The sequence below is a fragment of the Schistocerca serialis genome, chromosome 11 (assembly GCF_023864345.2).
Source record: "Schistocerca serialis cubense isolate TAMUIC-IGC-003099 chromosome 11, iqSchSeri2.2, whole genome shotgun sequence".
Lineage (NCBI taxonomy): Eukaryota > Metazoa > Arthropoda > Insecta > Orthoptera > Acrididae > Schistocerca > Schistocerca serialis.
The window spans coordinates 70,644,559-70,663,438 of NC_064648.1; the positions used below are offsets into that span (position 1 = coordinate 70,644,559).

The 18,880-nt window shown below is 44.3% G+C and overlaps 1 protein-coding gene across 10 annotated transcripts in view; it reads left to right on the forward strand.

The window, feature by feature from the left end:
• Positions 1–18,880, forward strand: part of LOC126426817 (zinc finger protein 665-like) — a 555,446-nt gene that overhangs the window by 12,712 nt on the left and 523,854 nt on the right. For all 10 annotated transcript variants that reach the window (XR_007576429.1, XM_050088837.1, XM_050088834.1 and 7 more), the window contains 2 exons: positions 4,967–5,014; positions 17,853–17,915. Coding sequence is in view for 9 of the 10 variants with exons in the window: in XM_050088837.1 (XP_049944794.1) it covers positions 4,967–5,014; positions 17,853–17,915 (111 nt within the window). In the remaining variant the exon portion in view is untranslated. The remainder of the gene's footprint in view (positions 1–4,966; positions 5,015–17,852; positions 17,916–18,880) is intronic.

The following is an 18,880-nucleotide window of genomic DNA, read 5'->3' on the forward strand; positions in this document are numbered from 1 at the left end:
GCTGACAATTCAGGATCAATCCTGTGGGGTGAAGTGTGCAATGGCCTCTTTTTTCAGCATTTCAACCTTAATGAGCGTAAACTTCTTGGTGTCACTTGCCACATTACCTCTCACCTGGGCCCATATATGATGAGCTGGATTCAAATGAGCATGATGCAGAGGAAGCCTTGATTACACTATGCTCTTTAGTGTTAACTGATTTGTTGACCTTGCATTGTGGAGGTTTTGGCTTCTACAGCATAAGTTCCATTAACTATTCATGCCAAATTCAATTTTATCTCATGGAATGTTTCTTTGTACACAGTGCATAAACTCAATTTCCTCCACTTCATTGTTAGTCTTATCCATTACAGCAGAGTGGTATGGTACATTGTCCATTATTACTATCGAATTCAGATGAACATTTCACAGCAGAGCATCTGAAAACCACTCCATAAAAACTGTGGGACTCATTTCCTGATGATAGTTGCCTTGATTCCTGGAACAGCAATAAACAGGTTGGAATGAAGCCATGAGCAGAGCTAGCAAGAAGGATGACAATTCTGCCACTCTTGTCTAACTGTGCTTTGGATGTTCCTTGTGCTGTGTGGTCCAGCCATCCTGTTGTCAATGTGTAACGCACATTAAGCCATGTCTTGTCCAGTCTGTTATGACGACGACGAGCAGATTGTCACCAGTGTTGATCGGTGGCCAATGCTAAATAGAAACATATAAATCACAGCAGGTTTATCAGTGACATCGATAAGGAGCTGGCTGCATGGTCTGGGTCTGCATTGACTAAAATAATTTGTAGTCATTGATAAAAAAATAATACATATTGTACTTACCTGGTGGTACAGGATTCTTCATATTCTGTAGGAATATAATTACAAACAGAGATCTATAGAGGCATCACTTATGCTGTACTTGAAATAAGCTCCTTGTTAGAGGTTGCTTCCTATCGGTTGCAGGCTATACTACTCTCATACTTGACGTTCTGAGCAAGAGTGGACATGTGCTCACTATAGGCTTGTTACAAGCCGCAGAGCGACGCTAGTCATGACTCGCGGGTCCAGTGTTACTATTACAGGCTGTGGTCGATAACTGCAACCCCTAACAAGTGTGGTATCAAACATTGATCCCACAGAGTCTCTCAGTGTCTTTAAATGAAAGAGACCAAAACCAAGCTTGTGAAGACAATTTCCGATAGATGACCTACCATTAAACTTCTGTGCTACTGAAACCGGTTATTCTTTGTGTTAATAATAACCATAAACATGTCAGCACATTGCATACTTGTGGAATGTGTCGATCTTGGTTACCCACTTATCAAAACTGCTTTTCTTGCCCAGAGTTTCTAGTAGAGAATAAATTGGTGTTGCTTCGTCATTTGCATCTTCCTTTTTTTCCTTCTCCTTCCCAATTCTTAGCACCATACACAGGTCAATGTAAAGTGCAGCAGTTGTTCTGTACACCTCTTTTGTAACATCTAAAACCAGATAGGCACTTTTGCACAGATGTTCATGATCTTGTCCATAGGTTGGAATTGCCTTTCTAATGCTCAATACCTTCACAGCCAATGAGCGTGTTCTTAGATAACCTCTTAAATTGTTAATTTCGTTTTCAGACATGCTGCACTGTTACATGCAACACAAAACACTTGTTCACAAAGCCTGATCACTGCAGAACACTTCAGTGCCAAAGAATAGCACTTTACCACAAAAGCTGATGAACATAAGTGCATCTAATGTGGGACAGAACATGATACTGTTTATTGAAGGTGTGGAAATCGGCACTTTGCCAACCTTACCATTGATGGTGTGGTAGGTAAAGCTGGCTTGCCACTGGTGATATCTGGGCAACTGCTTCACATCCTGCTGTGAGCCAAACATCAAAAGTCACCATTTATTTGAAATGGTATGGGCTCAACAAGTCATTGGAAGTCCCCTACAGAAATATTGAAACATGCTGTCACATAATTGCAAAAAGTTGCTGATGCAGGATGTCATGCATGAACTGACCTCTTGATTATGTCCCTAAATGTTCAATTGGATTCGTGTTGGATAATATGGGTGGCCAAATTATTTTCTCAGATTGTCCATAATGTTCTTCAAACCAGCTATGAACAATTGTGGTCTGGTGACCTGACATCATTGCTTGGGAACATGAGGTCCGTGAATAGCTAGAAATGGACTCAAAGTAGCCAGATATATCATTTCCTATCGGTGATCATTTCAGTTGGACCAGAGGACCCAGTCCATTCCATGTAAATGCTGCCCACACCATTATGAAGCCACCACCAGCTCACACAGTACCTTGTTGATAACTTGGGTCCATGGTTTTGCAGGGTCTGCACCTCACTCAAACCCTGCCATCAGTTCTTACCAACTAAAATTGGAACTCACCTGACCAGGCTATGGTTTTCTAGTCACCTAGGGTCCAACCAATTTCCTCAGGAGCCCAGGGAGCCACTGCAGGCAATGTTGTGCTTTTGGCAAAGGCACTCACATTGATCGTCTGCTGCCATAGCCCATTAATACCAAATTTTGCTGCTTTGTTGTAACAGATACGTTTGTAGTGCTCACATTGATTTCTGTGGCTATTCCACACAATGTTGCTTGTCTCCTAGCACTGACAGCACACACACACTGCTGCTCTCAGTGATTAAGTGAAGGCCATTGGCCATTGCATTGTCCGTAATGAGAGATAATGCCTGAAATTTGGTATTTTCAGCACACCTTTCACACCATATATCTTGGAATATTGAATTCCCTAATGATTTTAAAAATGGAATGTCCCACATATCTAGCTGCAACTACCAAACCACTTCCCAACCATCAGGAGAAGAATGTCTCATCTACTGTACCAAATGTAAGCAAACATGTAACTGTGGCACAGTTCATGTTTTTATTAATGTGGCTGTTTTACCAAGTGTTTGGACTGATGGACTGACTGCACTGTATGCTGAATTTCATGGGACCTTAACGGCAGCAATGGCCTGCATTGCATGGCCCTTCATGCCTTCTGGATTCTTGGTTTTCCTTGTAGGCTTCCTATTTTAATTTTCACCACAGATAAAGACCAGATGCATTAAGGTTGGCAAGACGCAGGCCATTTTATATTTCACAAATGATCACTCTAACAATCTAAAAGTATTCTGTTAAGAATATCTGTAATTACTTCTGTAGAATGGATAGTACATTCATTTTGGTGGTACTAAATGGATTGCATTGTGGCCATTTGGCTCTCTTTCCAGTAACTGCAGGGACATATCTCTTATGAACTGCAGAGACTTGCAGCTATTTAGAACACTATCGATGAAACAGGTGCACAACATACAATTCCTCAAAAGGCTGTACCACACATTGACAGATAAAGGTTGTTTATTCACTTTTGGCCAGCATAGTTTTTAGCTGACCAGTGGGGCATGATGTAAACTTTGATTTGCCTGTGGCTTATAAATAATACTTAATGAAAAAAAATCTGTGCTGCTACTTACATTCATGTTCATCTGATTACTCTACTGAAGTTGTCTTCTCCCTTGACAAATTTTAACCCTCAGCCACACACTTGCTGCATTATTTCTTATTGCCTTTTGATGAGCCTGTCAACTGATTTCTTCTTGTTGTCAGATAGTGCCAAATTTGATTCAGTAATCACTAGTAATCAAATCTACAGCCTTTTTCTGTAGTAGTATATTTTAAATGCTTCTATTCTCTGTCACTATCCACCATTATTATCATCCATTTTATTATGTATCATCCATGTTTCACATCTGTAGAAAGCTACACTCCAAACTAATGCCTTCAGAAAAGACTGCCTAACAGCTAAATGTTTATTCAGTCTTAACAAAATGTTCCTTTTTCGGAAGTGTATTTCCACGCAATTGCAAGTCTGCATTTTATAACCTTTCTATTTTGCCCATCATCAGTCAGTTTTCTATTCAAGTAGCAAAACTCGTTTTCTACAGGTAGTCTCTCTCTCTCTCTCTTTCAGCATCACATTCTTTAATTTCACGTCATTCCATCACCCTTGTTTCATTTTTCTAGATACTTATCTTACAAGCTCCTTTCAAGACCCTGTCAGTTCTGTTCGATTTTTCTTCAAGTCTTTATCTGTCTTTGATATGATTACAGTGTTATCAACAAACCTTAGTTTTTATTTCTTCTCCCCCAACGTTAATTCCATTACCAAATCTTTCCTTTGTTTCTTTTACTACTTGCTCAATGTCCAGTTCAAAAAACATGGGGATGAGCTACAACTCGACCACACTCACTTCTCCACTACTGTCTTCCTTTCATGTCCTTTAACTTTTACAGTACCAAACTCATTTCGTAACAACTTGCAGATAAGTTTCGCTCCTCGTGTTTTAGCTGTGCTACCTTCAAACGTTCAAAGAATTTCTTCCAGTCAGCATTATCAAAAGCTCACCTTACATCTAAAAGTCCTATAAACAGAGGCAAGCCTTTCTTACCTGCTGAGATAAGTTGTTGTGTCAGTATTTCTTCATGTGTTTCTACATTTCTCCAGAAACCGAAATGAACATCCACGAAGCTGGCTTTTGTAATCCACTACATTCGTGTGTAAATCATTCATGACATTATTTTGCAATCATGACTTCTTAACTGATGGTTCAGTAATATTCACACCTGTCAGCACCTGCTTTCTTTGGAACTGGAATTATCACATTCTTATTAAATTCTGAGAAGATTTTGTTTATTTCATATATCTTACATGCTAAATAGTTTTTTCCTCGTGAATGACTGAATAAATAAAAACACTGGACTTACACTTAAAGAGAAGTGTTTGATATTGAGTCACGTTTTAATTTGGTACATGCCATTAGTGTATTCTCCTCGTCCTCTTAGAGAAAAGTACTTTATGCAATAAATCATTTGAGAGTTTCGTAATGTTGTGAATTTAATGTGTGCATTTACTGCATGTTCAATGATAGTAATGAATATCTAACATTATTTCTTTGTTACAGATATTCAGCGATCCCAAATATGATCCTCTGGGAGTAAAGACAGAGGAGGTAAGCTACTGCTATGTTTTAAGGTCTGTTAAGTCTTTCTTTTCTCTGGAACATAACTATCTCTTGTCTAGTTTCTAGCTGTGTGCACTTAGTGGAACCTAAAATTTCAGAGCAGGAGGGTGTAGTATTCATAAAGAGAAACACATTCAGCTTTATGTGCTACACTTTTTTTACAACAGGTGGATACTAGTGGAAACACAAAATTCATACTGTTAATCCATAGTAACTTTCGAGGTATTGGGATGTCTAACTGATTACAGATGAACATGTAGTTTTATTGTATATGATATCTGCAGGAGAAATAAGACACCTTGCTTTTTGGAATGATTAACCCAAGTTCTGCAGTTACATAAGCCTTCACTGTACTCGTAGCATTGTAGTTTGTATTGGAAAATGTTAAAACTTCTTTCAAAAGGAAGGAAATTCCAGCTCACTCACTTTTCAGATTATGGGATAGCACAACTGAGAAGGAAATGAGAAGGACATGTACTTTGTCATCACTCATTTCACCCATATTTATGATACGTGCAAGGCTTGGCCAGAAATAAAAGTGGGTACTCCAGATGTCCAAGCATTTAGAAAGAATAGCATTTTGGTGCAGATCGGGTAAGGCATGAGCCATTTATATTACTGTAGTTTATAGATAGTGGTTGGCACAGTGGAAAGAATACCAAACAGTTATCTGAAGGTTATATGTAAATTGAAGGTTGAGAGGGGTGGAATGGAAAGGAAGGGGGAAGGATCACTGCTGTCAGCTGCATTGGGACATTGTGCGGAATCAGCAGCGACAAGTGAAAACACATACGTCAAAATACGTTTCGCATCACCCCAGTTCCCAGAACTTCTGAAGATAGACATTGACTGTGGGTACTGTATCACAGACAAAAAACCCTTTACCTGCCTCGAGATGATTGGGTGTTTGTGTTGTCGTCATCATTTCATCATCAACCAGGAAAGTGGCGAAATTGGACTAAGCAAAGATTGGATAACTGTACGGGCACTGATAACCACGCAGTTGAGCGCCCCACAAACCTATCATCATCATCATCAAAAAACCCTTTGACTGTTCAGAAATGTCACTAAACCTGCCCAAAGATGTAAACAACCAGGCATGAGCAGTACCTGTTAGGTGGAAGTGGTCCGACAGCCGATCAGTTCCAGTTATTCCACCAGGAAGGAGGTACAGGGCTCATGTTGTCTGTAGTTCAGCCATGCTTAGACAGTCAATACCACATTTTGATTGTGTCTGCATGGTTACTTTGTGCCAGGAAGGGCTCTCAACAAGGGAAGTGTCCAGGCATCTTGGAATGAACCAAAGCAATGTTGTTCGGACTTAGAGGAGATACAGAGAGATATGAACTGTCAATCACATGCTTCGCTCAGGCTGCCTAAAGACTACTAATGCAATGAAACCCTGACAACAATGCCACTCTGTTGAATAATGCCTTTCGTGCAACTACAGGATGTCTTATTATGACTCAAACTGAGCACAATAGGCTGCATGAAACACAAGTTCATTCCTGACTTCCATGGCAAGGTCCATCTTTGCAACCATGACACCATGCAGCGCAGTACAGATGGGCCCAAGAACATGCCGAATCGACTGCTCAGGATTGGCATCACGTTCTCTTCACCGGTGAGTGTAACGTATGTGTTGTGACTCGCTGATCATTCAAAGTGCCGCCGCGCAATTATGCGCGTCCTCTACATCCGGCGCTGTCTGCCAACCATGCAGCAGCCACGCCACCTAAGCGGCCAGCCATGCAGCGGCCGCTAGACTTGGACTCAGTGTTCATTCGAATGTTACCTTGTTCACATGTCTTGCTTAGTCAACTTACTTAGTGACTTATATGTGTTGTGTCGTTTTGAAATATATGTGTTCAACTTGACGTTATAACAATTGGCGACGAGGATGGGATTTTTCCTTTTCATCGTTGACCCACCGGTTTCCATGGCTACTGTCGAGCAACTATTGCAAGGTCTCATTGAACAGCAAACGCTTCTAACATCGGCGATTCGCGATTTCGTCGCTGCATCTAATGCGGGCCGTTTCTCGTCGTTGTCTATGCCTCCTTTTCCTCCTTACGACGAGACGGCGGAAGATTGGTCTGATTACCAAAAATGTCTTCGACAGCACTTCCTGGCATTTCATGTCACGCACGAACAAACATTTAAGTCTCTGTTCCTTTCGTGGATTTCACCGCAAATGTATCGGTTGTTGTCGCAATTGGCTCCTTTGAAAGATCCTGTGTCTTTGTCCTTTGCTGAAATGTGCTCACTTCTGTCTACATATTTTCAAAAGCAAACGCATGTGGTAGCCTCTTGTGTTGCCTTTTATCGTTGTCAAAAACAACCGCATCAATCCTATCACGCGTGGGCGGCTGAACTTCACGGCCTCAGTCAAAAGTGTCAATTTGTTACTGACGTTCATAAAGGATCCTATGCCGATTCCATGGTACGCGATGCTATTAACCGGTCGGCGCCCGACAAAGAAGTTAGGCAACGTGCCCTTCAATTGGCAAATCCAACTCTAGATGAAGTCCTCTCCATCACGCAGTCTTTTGAAATTTCTCACACCGCTGGGGCGCAAATAGAGGCTTAGGGTGACGTTGCAGAAATACAACCTCCGTGTGCTGTTGACAACGCGTGCGGCATGTCCCCGCCGGCTGACGTGGCTGCAGTAGGCTCCCACGCGCAGCCTCGGCCTAACCGTAAACAACCCTCTAAGAAACTGCAGCAAAACCCCTGGCAACTTCCTTCATGTCCGCGGTGTTTTACGAAACGTTCACGGGAGGATTGTCCCCAACGTTGGGCTGTGTGTCACAATTGCAAAAAGAAGGGTCATGTGTCTTCCGTTTGCAAATCAGATTGCATCCATGATGTTCATGAACATGACTCTGATTCTGCTTCTGTGTTGTCTGTCAATTGCACTTCTACCCTTTCAGGGAAGTTATTCCTCACTGTCCAAATCCTTGGTAGGGATGTCCACATGCAGGTGGATACTGGTTCTGCTGCCACTATCATCAATTCTCAGACGTATCTTCAGTTGGGTTCTCCAGTCCTATCACCCGTCACTCGGCAATTATGGACGTACAATAAACAGAAGATTTCTCTCTTGGGACAATTTAATGCTGAGGTATCATACAAATCCGTTGTTCACACTGTTCCCATATTTGTGGTCGACCAGAGTAATGCAGAGAATCTTTTTGCTTTCGATGCCTTTCGCGTTTTTGGGTTCTCCATAGATGACTCTGTCAATATCGTCTCTGATGCTATTCCTTATGCTCAATTGGATTCGTTGTCGACGACATTTTCGTCCCTTTTTCCTCCTGGGTTAGGTGGCGCAAATGACTTTGAAGCTCATATCACGCTCAGACCCACTGCTCGGCCTAAGTTTTTTCGGGCACGGCCCATTCCTGTGGCCCTTCGCGATCGGGTAAAACGGGAGCTGGATCGTCTCACTACTTCAGGGGTCTTGCTTCCTGTCACTTCCAGTGAGTGGTCCTCTCCTGTCGCCGTTGCTAAGCCCAATGGTGATATTCGTCTCTGTGGCGATTTTAAAGCCACTGTAAATGCGCAATGCCTCATTGACACTTACCGTATGCCCCGACCTGAAGAATTGTTTACTAAACTTGCTGGAGGCCAGTATTTTTCTAAAATTGACCTTTCAGAAGCTTATCATCAACTTCCTCTCGATGCTGCTTCCCGGCAGTTTCTGGTCCTTAACACGCCTTTCAGCCTCTATCAATACCAACGTTTGCCATTCGGGGTTGCCAGCGCCCCTGCTCTCTTTCAGCGATTTTTGGAACAATTATTGCTCCCTGTCCCTGGGTGTATCAATTACATGACGACATTGTTGTCACTGGCTCCACAACTGACGAACATCTTCAGAATCTCCGCACACTTTTTCATGTCTTACAGACCGCCAGTCTTAAGTGTAATCTTCAGAAATCGCAGTTTTTTCAGGCATCTATTACGTACTTGGGGTTCCAACTCTCTTGGGATGGTATTCGTCCACTTCAGCAAACTGTCACGGCGACGCCCTTCCTCGCCCTACATCTGTTAAGGAACTGCAGGCTTTCTTGGGGAAAATAGCATACTATCACAAGTTTTTACCATCTGCTGCTTCGGTGGCTCAGCTGTTGCATCACCTGTTGCATAAAAAATGTGCCTTTTCTCTGGTCCGCGTGATGCGATGCGGCTTTCCAGAAATTGACGACTATGCTGAAACAGGCCCTGTGCCTGGCTACTTATCGACCTGGCCAACATCTTGTTCTTGCCACAGACGCCTCTCAATACGGGGTCAGTGCAGTCCTTGCGCACCATTTTTCTGACGGCTCTGAACAACCCATTGCTTATGCCTCCAAAACACTCACGGATGCCCAACAAAAGTATTCTCAAATTGAAAAAGAAGCTTTCGCCATTATTTATGCTCTTCATAAGTTTGGTGTTTTTCTCTATGGATCCAAGTTTCATCTTGTTACGGATCACAAACAACTTGTTTCCTTGTTTCATTCATCATCGTCACTTCCCAACAAGGCTGCACACCGCCTCCAGTGTTGGGCTCTTTACTTGTCTCGTTTCAATTATGAGATTCATTTCCGGCCGAAGGCTCAACATGTGAATGCTGATGCACTGTCTCGCCTTCCCATGGGTCCTTATCTGGCATTCGATAGGGACGAACTTTTGTGTTTCCACCTGGATGTTGCCGAGCAGTGGGTTGTGGACGGATTCCCCATCACCGGGGACCTGCTGGCAGCTGCTACGGGTTCTGATCCTACCCTCTCCCGGGTTTTACGCTGTATTCAGAAGGGTTGGCCAGATTGTCCATCCGCTAAGACTTCTGACCCGTTGCGGAACTACTACACTTTGTGCTACCACCTCATGACTAAGGATGGTGTTATCCTCCTTTCCACCGACAATGCTTCGCCACGTGTTGTGGTACCTGCATCTTTGCATGCTTCGGTCTTGCGCCTCCTTCACCAAGGGCACTTGGGTGTCTCTCGCACAAAATCTGTGGCGCGCCGCCATGTGTATTGGCCTGGCATCGACTCTGAAATAGCTCACATGGTCGCTGCCTGCGGCCCTTGTGCGTCACAGGCCGCATTCCCCGAAGTCATCTTTGTCACCGTCGCCTTCGCCTGAGACGCCCTGGGAGCGCATTCATGCTGACTTCGCGGGACCTTTTTTTAGGTACTTATTGGCTCCTCGTAATTGACGCCTACTCTAACTTTCCTTTCGTTGTCCGTTGCATGTCGCCTACCACCTTGGCAATCACAAGTGCTCTCGCCTGCATTTTTTCTTTGGAAGGCCTTCCCTCTACCCTTGTTACTGATAATGGTCCACAATTTGCCTCTTCCAAATTTGCGGATTTTTGTGCTTGTCACGGCGTTATGCATGTCACGGCCCCTCCGTTCCATCCACAATTAAACGGTGAGGCTGAACGACTGGTCCGCACATTTAAGGCTCAGATGCGGAAACTCCTGACTTCTTCTGCTGATGATGATGTGCTTCTCCAGTTTCTGGCTTCTTACCGTTTCACCCCCATGGGCGACCACAGCCCGGTTGAGCTCTTACATGGCCGACAGCCCCGCACGCTACTTCATCTTCTGCAGCCTTCCACCTCACGGCCGCGGGTGCCTTTGCTTGGCCGGTTCACCGCCGCCGATCTAGTCTGGGTACGGCGATATGGCAGGCGACCAAAATGGAGTCCGGGTCGCATCTTACGACACGATGGCCGACGCCCATATGAAATCCATATGGGACACGGGTGTTGCAGTGCGTCATTCGGACCAGCTTCGGCCTCGTGTGCCGGCAACGCCTGTTCTGAATGCCGCTACACCACCTTCGGCTCTACCTGACGCTCAGGATCTTGGCATCTCTCATTACTCACAACACAGCCCTCTCACCATCATCTCGGTGCCAGTACAAGAACGGACGCCACCAGGAGATGTTCCCATGCAGGAACCGGATGACCATCTACTGTCGGAGCCGATCTACTCGCCTCCTTCTCCTACGGATGCCGACACATCGCCCATGTCTCCTGTTATATCAACTGGACTTGCCACAATGGGCAGATTGGTGCACGGGGCCATAGCAGATTCGACCCCTACGTCTCCCGTCATCTCGACCTGTTATCATCGGAGACACTTCTGTCTGTACGGGAAGCCTCCTCCTCGAGACTTTACGGCGAGTCAAACAATGCCTATGCACGTTAGCAATCTCCAGGCCACCTCCATCAAGACCATTGAAAAAATTTCAAAGGGGGGGAAAAGTGTTGTGACTCGCCGATCATTCAAAGTGCCGCCGCACAATTACGCGTGTCCTCTACATGCGGCGCTGTCTGCCAGCCATGCAGCAGCCGTGCAACCTAATCGGCCAGCCAGGCAGCGGCCGCTAGACTTGGACTCAGTGTTCATTCGAATGTTACCTTGTTCACATGTCTTGCTAAGTCAACTTACTCAGTGACTTATATGTGTTGTGTCGCTTTGAAATATATGTGTTCAACTTGATGTTATAACAGTATGCCTTCAACCAGACAATCGTCTGAGATGTGTTAGGAGGCAACCCGGTCAGGCTGAACGCCGTAGACACACTGTCAATCAAGTGCAGCAAGGTGGAGGTTCCCCTCTGTTCTGGGGTGTCTTATGTGGGGCTGACATACACCGCTGGTGGTCATGGAAGCCGCCGTAATGGCTGTACGATACGTGAATGCCATCCTCCGACCGAGAGGGCAACCATATCAACAGCATATTGGAGAGGCATCTGTGCCTCATCATGCACATCTTGTGATTGACTTCCTTCAGGTAACGACATCACTTGATTAGTGTGTCCAGCATGTTCTCCAGACCTTAACCCTATCGAACATGCCTGGGATAGATTGAAAAGGGCTGTTTATGGACAATGTGACCCACCAACCACTCTGAGGGATCCACTCTGAATTGCCATAGAGGAGTGGGACAATCTGCACCAACAGTGTCTTGTTGAACTTGAGGATAGTATGTTACGACGAATACAGGCATGCGTCAATTCAAGAGGATGCTCTATAAGGAATTAGAGGTACCGGTGTGTACAGCAATCTGGACTACCACCTCTGAATGTCTTGCTGTATGGTGGTACAACATGTAATGCGTGGTTTTCGTGAGTAATAAAACGGTGGAAATGATGTTTATGTTGATCACTATTCCAATTTCTCTACAGGTTCTGGAACACTCTGAACAGAGGTGATGAAAAACATTTTTTTATGTGTGTATATACCAGACTGTGCTTTGAACTTAGGATCTCCTGTTTGCTATGTAGATGTGGTAATCACTGCGTCATCCGGGTCACAGTGTTATTGCAACTGCATGGATTATCTCGGCTTGCCTCATAGCTGATCCACACTCAAATTGGGCGCCATCTATCCACAGCCCTTGTCTATTTTCTCAATATTCACTTTTCTGAGATTTGCACAGGAGGTCAGACGTATTTGTGGATCCGCTCTGAAGGAGGTGGATTCATTGCCTAGCTAGGCCTATGAAATTATATGAATGTGTGGTGCCTGCTCTTTCGGACATGGACAGGAGCTGTGGATAGGTGGCGCTTGCTGGGAGTGTGGATCGACTTTGAGGCAAGGCAATATTGTCCATGCAGTTGCGATAATACTGTGTCCAGGATGGCGCAGTGGTTACCGCACCTACCTAGGAAGTAGGAGATTCTGAGTCTGAATCCCTGTCAGGTATACATTTTCACTTGTCACTGCCGATTGTGTGTAATGTCCAAATGAAGCTGATAGCTGTGATCTGTTTCCTTTCCTTTCCTTTCCTTTCCTTTCCTTTATACCCCTCTCCACCTTCAATTTACGTGTAATTTATAACAGCTGTGGATTCTGTATGGTGTCTGTTATTTCAGACATGTCCAAAATAGCAGACACCCCACATTTATATAATTCAAATAATGTTGGGACAAGTCGCTATGAGGATGATTCTTGTAATCATTCAACAATATTGTGAAAGTTGCTGCTCACTATATAGCAGAGATGTGGAGTCACAGTTAGGAACAAAAAAGACTGTCAAAATATAGCTTTCATCCTCTAAGGCCTTCATCGGAATTAAATGACAATCACACACATACACACTGGTGTAAATGCAACTCACACACACATGACTGCAGTGTCAGGCAACTGAGGCAACACTGCAAGCAGCAGCTACAGTGCATGATGGGAATGGCGACTGGTTGGTGGTGGTGGTGGTGGTGGTGGTGGTGGTGGTGGTGGCAACCCCTTATCTCATGGCTCGTACCACTGTAGTAGATGCAAGATATGTCGTGTACATCCTCCCACCACCACCTACTCCAGTCCGGTCACAAACACCACTTATTCCATCAAAGGCAGGGCTACGTGTGAAACCAGTCATGCAATCAACAAGCTAAGCTGCAACCACTGTGCTGCATTCTGTGTGGGCATGACAACAAACAAGCTGTGTGTCTGCATGAATAGTCACAACTGTGGCCAAGAAACAAGTGGACCACCCTGTTGATGAGCACACTGCCACACATGACATCCATCATTTCAGTGACTGCTTCACAGCGTGTGCCATATGAATCTTTCCCACCAACACTAACTTTTCTAAATTGTGCAGTTGGGAATATCCCCTGCAATATATCCTATGTTCTCATGACCTCCAGGCCTCAGCCTTCATTAGTCATTGTTCTGTCCCATCCAGCCCATTCTCTGTTCCCATCCAGCACTACACAGACCTCATTCTTCCATCGCATCCAGATTTTTTTCTTCTCTCCTATTCTGATGTTCTCCCCCTTCCCACTTCTCCACTGCACTTCATCTAACCTCCCAACTGCACATACACTATGTGATCAAAAGTGTCCGGACTGGTGCCCTAAATCAGTAATGCTGGAATTTAATATGGTGTTGGCCCAACCTTAACCTTGATGACAGCTTCCACTCTCGCAGGCATATGTTCAATCAGGTGCTGGAAGGTTTCTTGGAGAATGGCAGCTCATTATTCATGGAGTGCTGCACTGATGAGAGCTATCGACATTGGTCGGTGAAGCCTGGCACGAAGTCGGTGTTCCAAAACATCCTAAAGGTGTTTTATAGGATGCAGGCCAGGACTCTGCAGGAATGTTATTGTTATGTAACCACTCTGCCACAGGTCGTGTATTATGCACAGGTGCTCAATCGTGTTGAAACATCAGTTGCCATCCTCAAATGGCTCTTCAACAGTTGGAAGCAAGAAGGTGTTTAAAACATCAATGTAGGTTGTGCTGTAATGGTGGCATGCAAAACAACAGGGGTGCAAGGGCCCCCCCCCCCCACCCCCCCGTGAAAAACATGACCACACCATAACACCACTGCCTCTAATTTTACTGTTGGCTATACACCCACTGGCAGATGACGTTCACCAGGTAGTCGCCATACCCACACCCTGCCATTGGATTGCCACATCGTGTACCATGATTTGCGACCCCACTCAAAATTTTTCTGCTTTTCAATCATCCAATATTTATGCTCTTTACCAAGTGAGACATCGTTTGGGATTTACTGGCATTATGTGTGGCTTATGAGCAGCCGTTCAACCATGAAATCAAAGTTTTCTCACTTCCCGCCTAACTGTCATAGTACTTGCAGTGGTTCCTGATGCAGATTAGAATTGCTGTGTGATGGTTTGGATAGATGTCTGCCTATTACACATTATGACACTCTTCAACTGTTGGCGGTCTCTGTCAGTCAACAGACGAGGTTGACCTGTCGGCATTTGTGCCATACGTGTCCCTTCATGTTTCCACTTCACTATCACATCAGAAACCGTGGACCTAGGGATGCTTAGGAGTGTGGAAATCTCTCATACAGATGTATGACACAAGTGACAACCAATCACCTGACGACATTCGAAGTCTGTGAGTTCTGTGGAGTACCCCATTCTGCTCTCTCACGATGTCAAATGACTTGTGAGGTCGCTGATATGGAGTACCTGGAGGTAGGTGGCAGCAAAATGCATCTAATATGAAAAAGTGTGTTTTTGGGGTGTTCGGATACTTTTGATCACATAGTGTAGCTGCCCTACCCTCTTTGCACCTTGTCCCTGCATGCTCCCCAACAGCACTTCACTGTCCGTCCTCGCTACCCTACTATCCCTCCCCCTCCCTGCACCCACCTCATTATTCCCATCCAGTCACCACTTCCATCTTGCACAGGTGCTGCTGCTTGCACTATGGCCTCAGTTGCCTCAGACTGCAGTCAAGTGTGTGTTAGTTGCATTTGCATGAGTGTGTATGTGTGTGTTTGACATCTAGTTTTGACAAAGGCCTTACTGACCGAAAGCCATATTTGTGAAAGTCTTTTTGTTGTTACTATGAATAAGAACAATCCACATAGAGACCTAAAATCACTTGCCTTGGGCCAAAAAGGGATCCAATATTCAGGAACACACATTTTCAACAAATTGCCAGCAACCATTAAAAACTTGCTTTCAGATAAAGCACAGTTTAAACAGAGGTTGAAAGAATTTTTGATAGGCAACTCCTTTTACTCTATCAATGAATATCTTAACAGAGACTGTTCAGCCAGCTTTAGTAAAAATGTCTGTTAGATTTCAGTTTTGACAGCACTTTGTAACCACAGTCAAGATTAGGTAAATGTATTGATACTGCATAACAGTGTTTCATTGTGACAGCATGTTAATTCTGTAAATATCAGCTGTTCCACTTTACCACATTGTACACTCCTGGAAATGGAAAAAAGAACACATTGACACCGGTGTGTCAGACCCACCATACTTGCTCCGGACACTGCGAGAGGGCTGTACAAGCAATGATCACACGCACGGCACAGCGGACACACCAGGAACCGCGGTGTTGGCCGTCGAATGGCGCTAGCTGCGCAGCATTTGTGCACCGCCGCCGTCAGTGTCAGCCAGTTTGCCGTGGCATACGGAGCTCCATCGCAGTCTTTAACACCGGTAGCATGCCGCGACAGCGTGGACGTGAACCGTATGTGCAGTTGACGGACTTTGAGCGAGGGCGTATAGTGGGCATGCAGGAGGCCGGGTCGACGTACCGCCGAATTGCTCAACACGTGGGGCGTGAGGTCTCCACAGTACATCGATGTTGTCGCCAGTGGTCGGCGGAAGGTGCACGTGCCCGTCGACCTGGGACCGGACCGCAGCGATGCACGGATGCACGCCAAGATCGTAGGATCCTACGCAGTGCCGTAGGGGACCGCACCGCCACTTCCCAGCAAATTAGGGACACTGTTGCTCCTGGGGTATCGGCGAGGACCATTCGCAACCGTCTCCATGAAGCTGGGCTACGGTCCCGCACACCGTTAGGCCGTCTTCCGCTCACGCCCCAACATCGTGCAGCCCGCCTCCAGTGGTGTCGTGACAGGCGTGAATGGAGGGACGAATGGAGACGTGTCGTCTTCAGCGATGAGAGTCGCTCCTGCCTTGGTGCCAATGATGGTCGTATGCGTGTTTGGCGCCGTGCAGGTGAGCGCCACAATCAGGACTGCATACGACCGAGGCACACAGGGCCAACACCCGGCATCATGGTGTGGGGAGTGATCTCCTACACTGGCCGTACACCACTGGTGATCGTCGAGGGGACACTGAATAGTGCACGGTACATCCAAACCGTCATCGAACCCATCGTTCTACCATTCCTAGACCGGCAAGGGAACTTGCTGTTCCAACAGGACAATGCACGTCCGCATGTATCCCGTGCCACCCAACGTGCTCTAGAAGGTGTAAGTCAACTACCCTGGCCAGCAAGATCTCCGGATCTGTCCCCCATTGAGCATGTTTGGGACTGGATGAAGCATCGTCTCACGCGGTCTGCACGTCCAGCACGAACGCTGGTCCAACTGAGGCACCAGGTGGAAATGGCATGGCAAGCCGTTCCACAGGACTACATCCAGCATCTCTACAATCGTCTCCATGGGAGAATAGCAGCCTGCATTGCTGCGAAAGGTTGATATACACTGTACTAGTGCCGACATTGTGCATGCTCTGTTGCCTGTGTCTATGTGCCTGTGGTTCTGTCAGTGTGATCATGTGATGTATCTGACCCCAGGAATGTGTCAATAAAGTTTCCCCTTCCTGGGACAATGAATTCACGGTGTTCTTATTTCAATTTCCAGGAGTGTATTTACGTATTTCAACAATCTCCTGACAAATGATCTGGGTTGTACATATTACATTCAAGTGTTTCATGTTATACTTCAACATGTTCCATGCCCGTGAGAATCATCTCATTTTTTGGGTCTGTGGAAGGAAAATTTAATCTAATCTAATCTTTGAGGGAAAACATTTTTATATCCCGCCAACCTATCTGTACAGTTTCTCTTTATGTGATGCAGTCTGATGTTCTGTTCAAATGTTACAGTCATATATATGTAACATTCCACAGTGTGGTCTTGACAAAAAATAGTGGGTAATTACCAGTATCATAAGTACATTAAATTCTTTTTATGCTGCAAATATAGCACTGACCACAAATTCTCTATAATGTACAAAAAATAGTTAGGTGTGGATTATCAAGTGGGTGATGTTACATTATTTAAATTATGTAGCTAATTTATGGGACTAACATTATTTAGTACAGAATACATTGTTAGATTATCTCAGCATGTGCTTTTGGCAGTGCAATCCAAATTTAACTTCCCCACCTACATTTAGTGGAGATCCATCTTATGCTATTGTTTATGCAACGTACTTAATTTCCAATGTATAATAATGAGAATGTTAGGCTAGTGTTTTGTTTAGAGCCACAGTATTCAATTCTGTATACTTAATTTATTCTTTTTTTTTTCAATTTTTCTATTAATGGTCTTCAAATTGTGCAGGGCTCAGCATTTGAGAATGATTGTCTTGATGAGTACGATCCATTGAGCATAACAGATGATGCGGTAAGTCATAGATCACATTTATTTACTTTAACTTAGGATATCATCATAATTTAATAATAACTTTGTGTTACCCCAGAGTTATTTACTTAGTAACATTTCATTAAAGTTTAGGGAAGTGATACACGAACTGACAATAACTGAATGTGACACCATGAAAACGTCAAGTATAATGCTGTTGTGTGCACTGATACATGTGATTTTCCTTTCTTAAAAAAAAAAAAAAAAAAGGGGATGTTTTTTTAAAGGCGGTGAAATGCCCAGTTGCTAGTCACTGTGTAAGTAAATAACTAAGTTAACTTTTCCAATGAATATTTCAAAGCAATAGAAAATTTTGATAGAGAAATTGTATAGTGATGTAATACGATTCAGAACTGGATTTTTTTAAGTTTGCTAATGGGCTCCAGAATTGAAGAACAGTGTTACAAAACAACTATGAGCTGTCATGATATGTATTTATTTATTTATAATAAACCAGTTTTGGTCAAGTGACCACCATGTCAATTCCAGTGACAGTAACAGGTTGTAGATAAACTATGTCTCTTTTAGTTTAGGTTGCTGGAATATAATGGAGAGCTGCTGTCATACAGATGGTGTAATGCTGATTGCTTCATACACAGGAATAGCTACATGTTAGTTCTGTTTTCCCTAAATGTGAACTGTGTTACACTAATTTACAAAACAGTGCAATATATCCAAACACCTCTAAAGAGCTCTGTTAATATATGGCATACTTCTTAGCTGAGTTGTGCTGTGTAAAATGACTGTTGCACAGACAAATGCAATCTTGATGTTTTTTCCTTAAAAATGTCTGTTGAAATAGCTAAGTTTTATAATGTCACCTGAATGCCGACAAGTTGTTTTAGACATTAACACCCTCAGTACCAGGCCTACTTTATGTACCTATCCCTAGAAACCAGGCAATTTTTTCAATATTTAGATAATCACTGCATCAGATATTTTTTTTG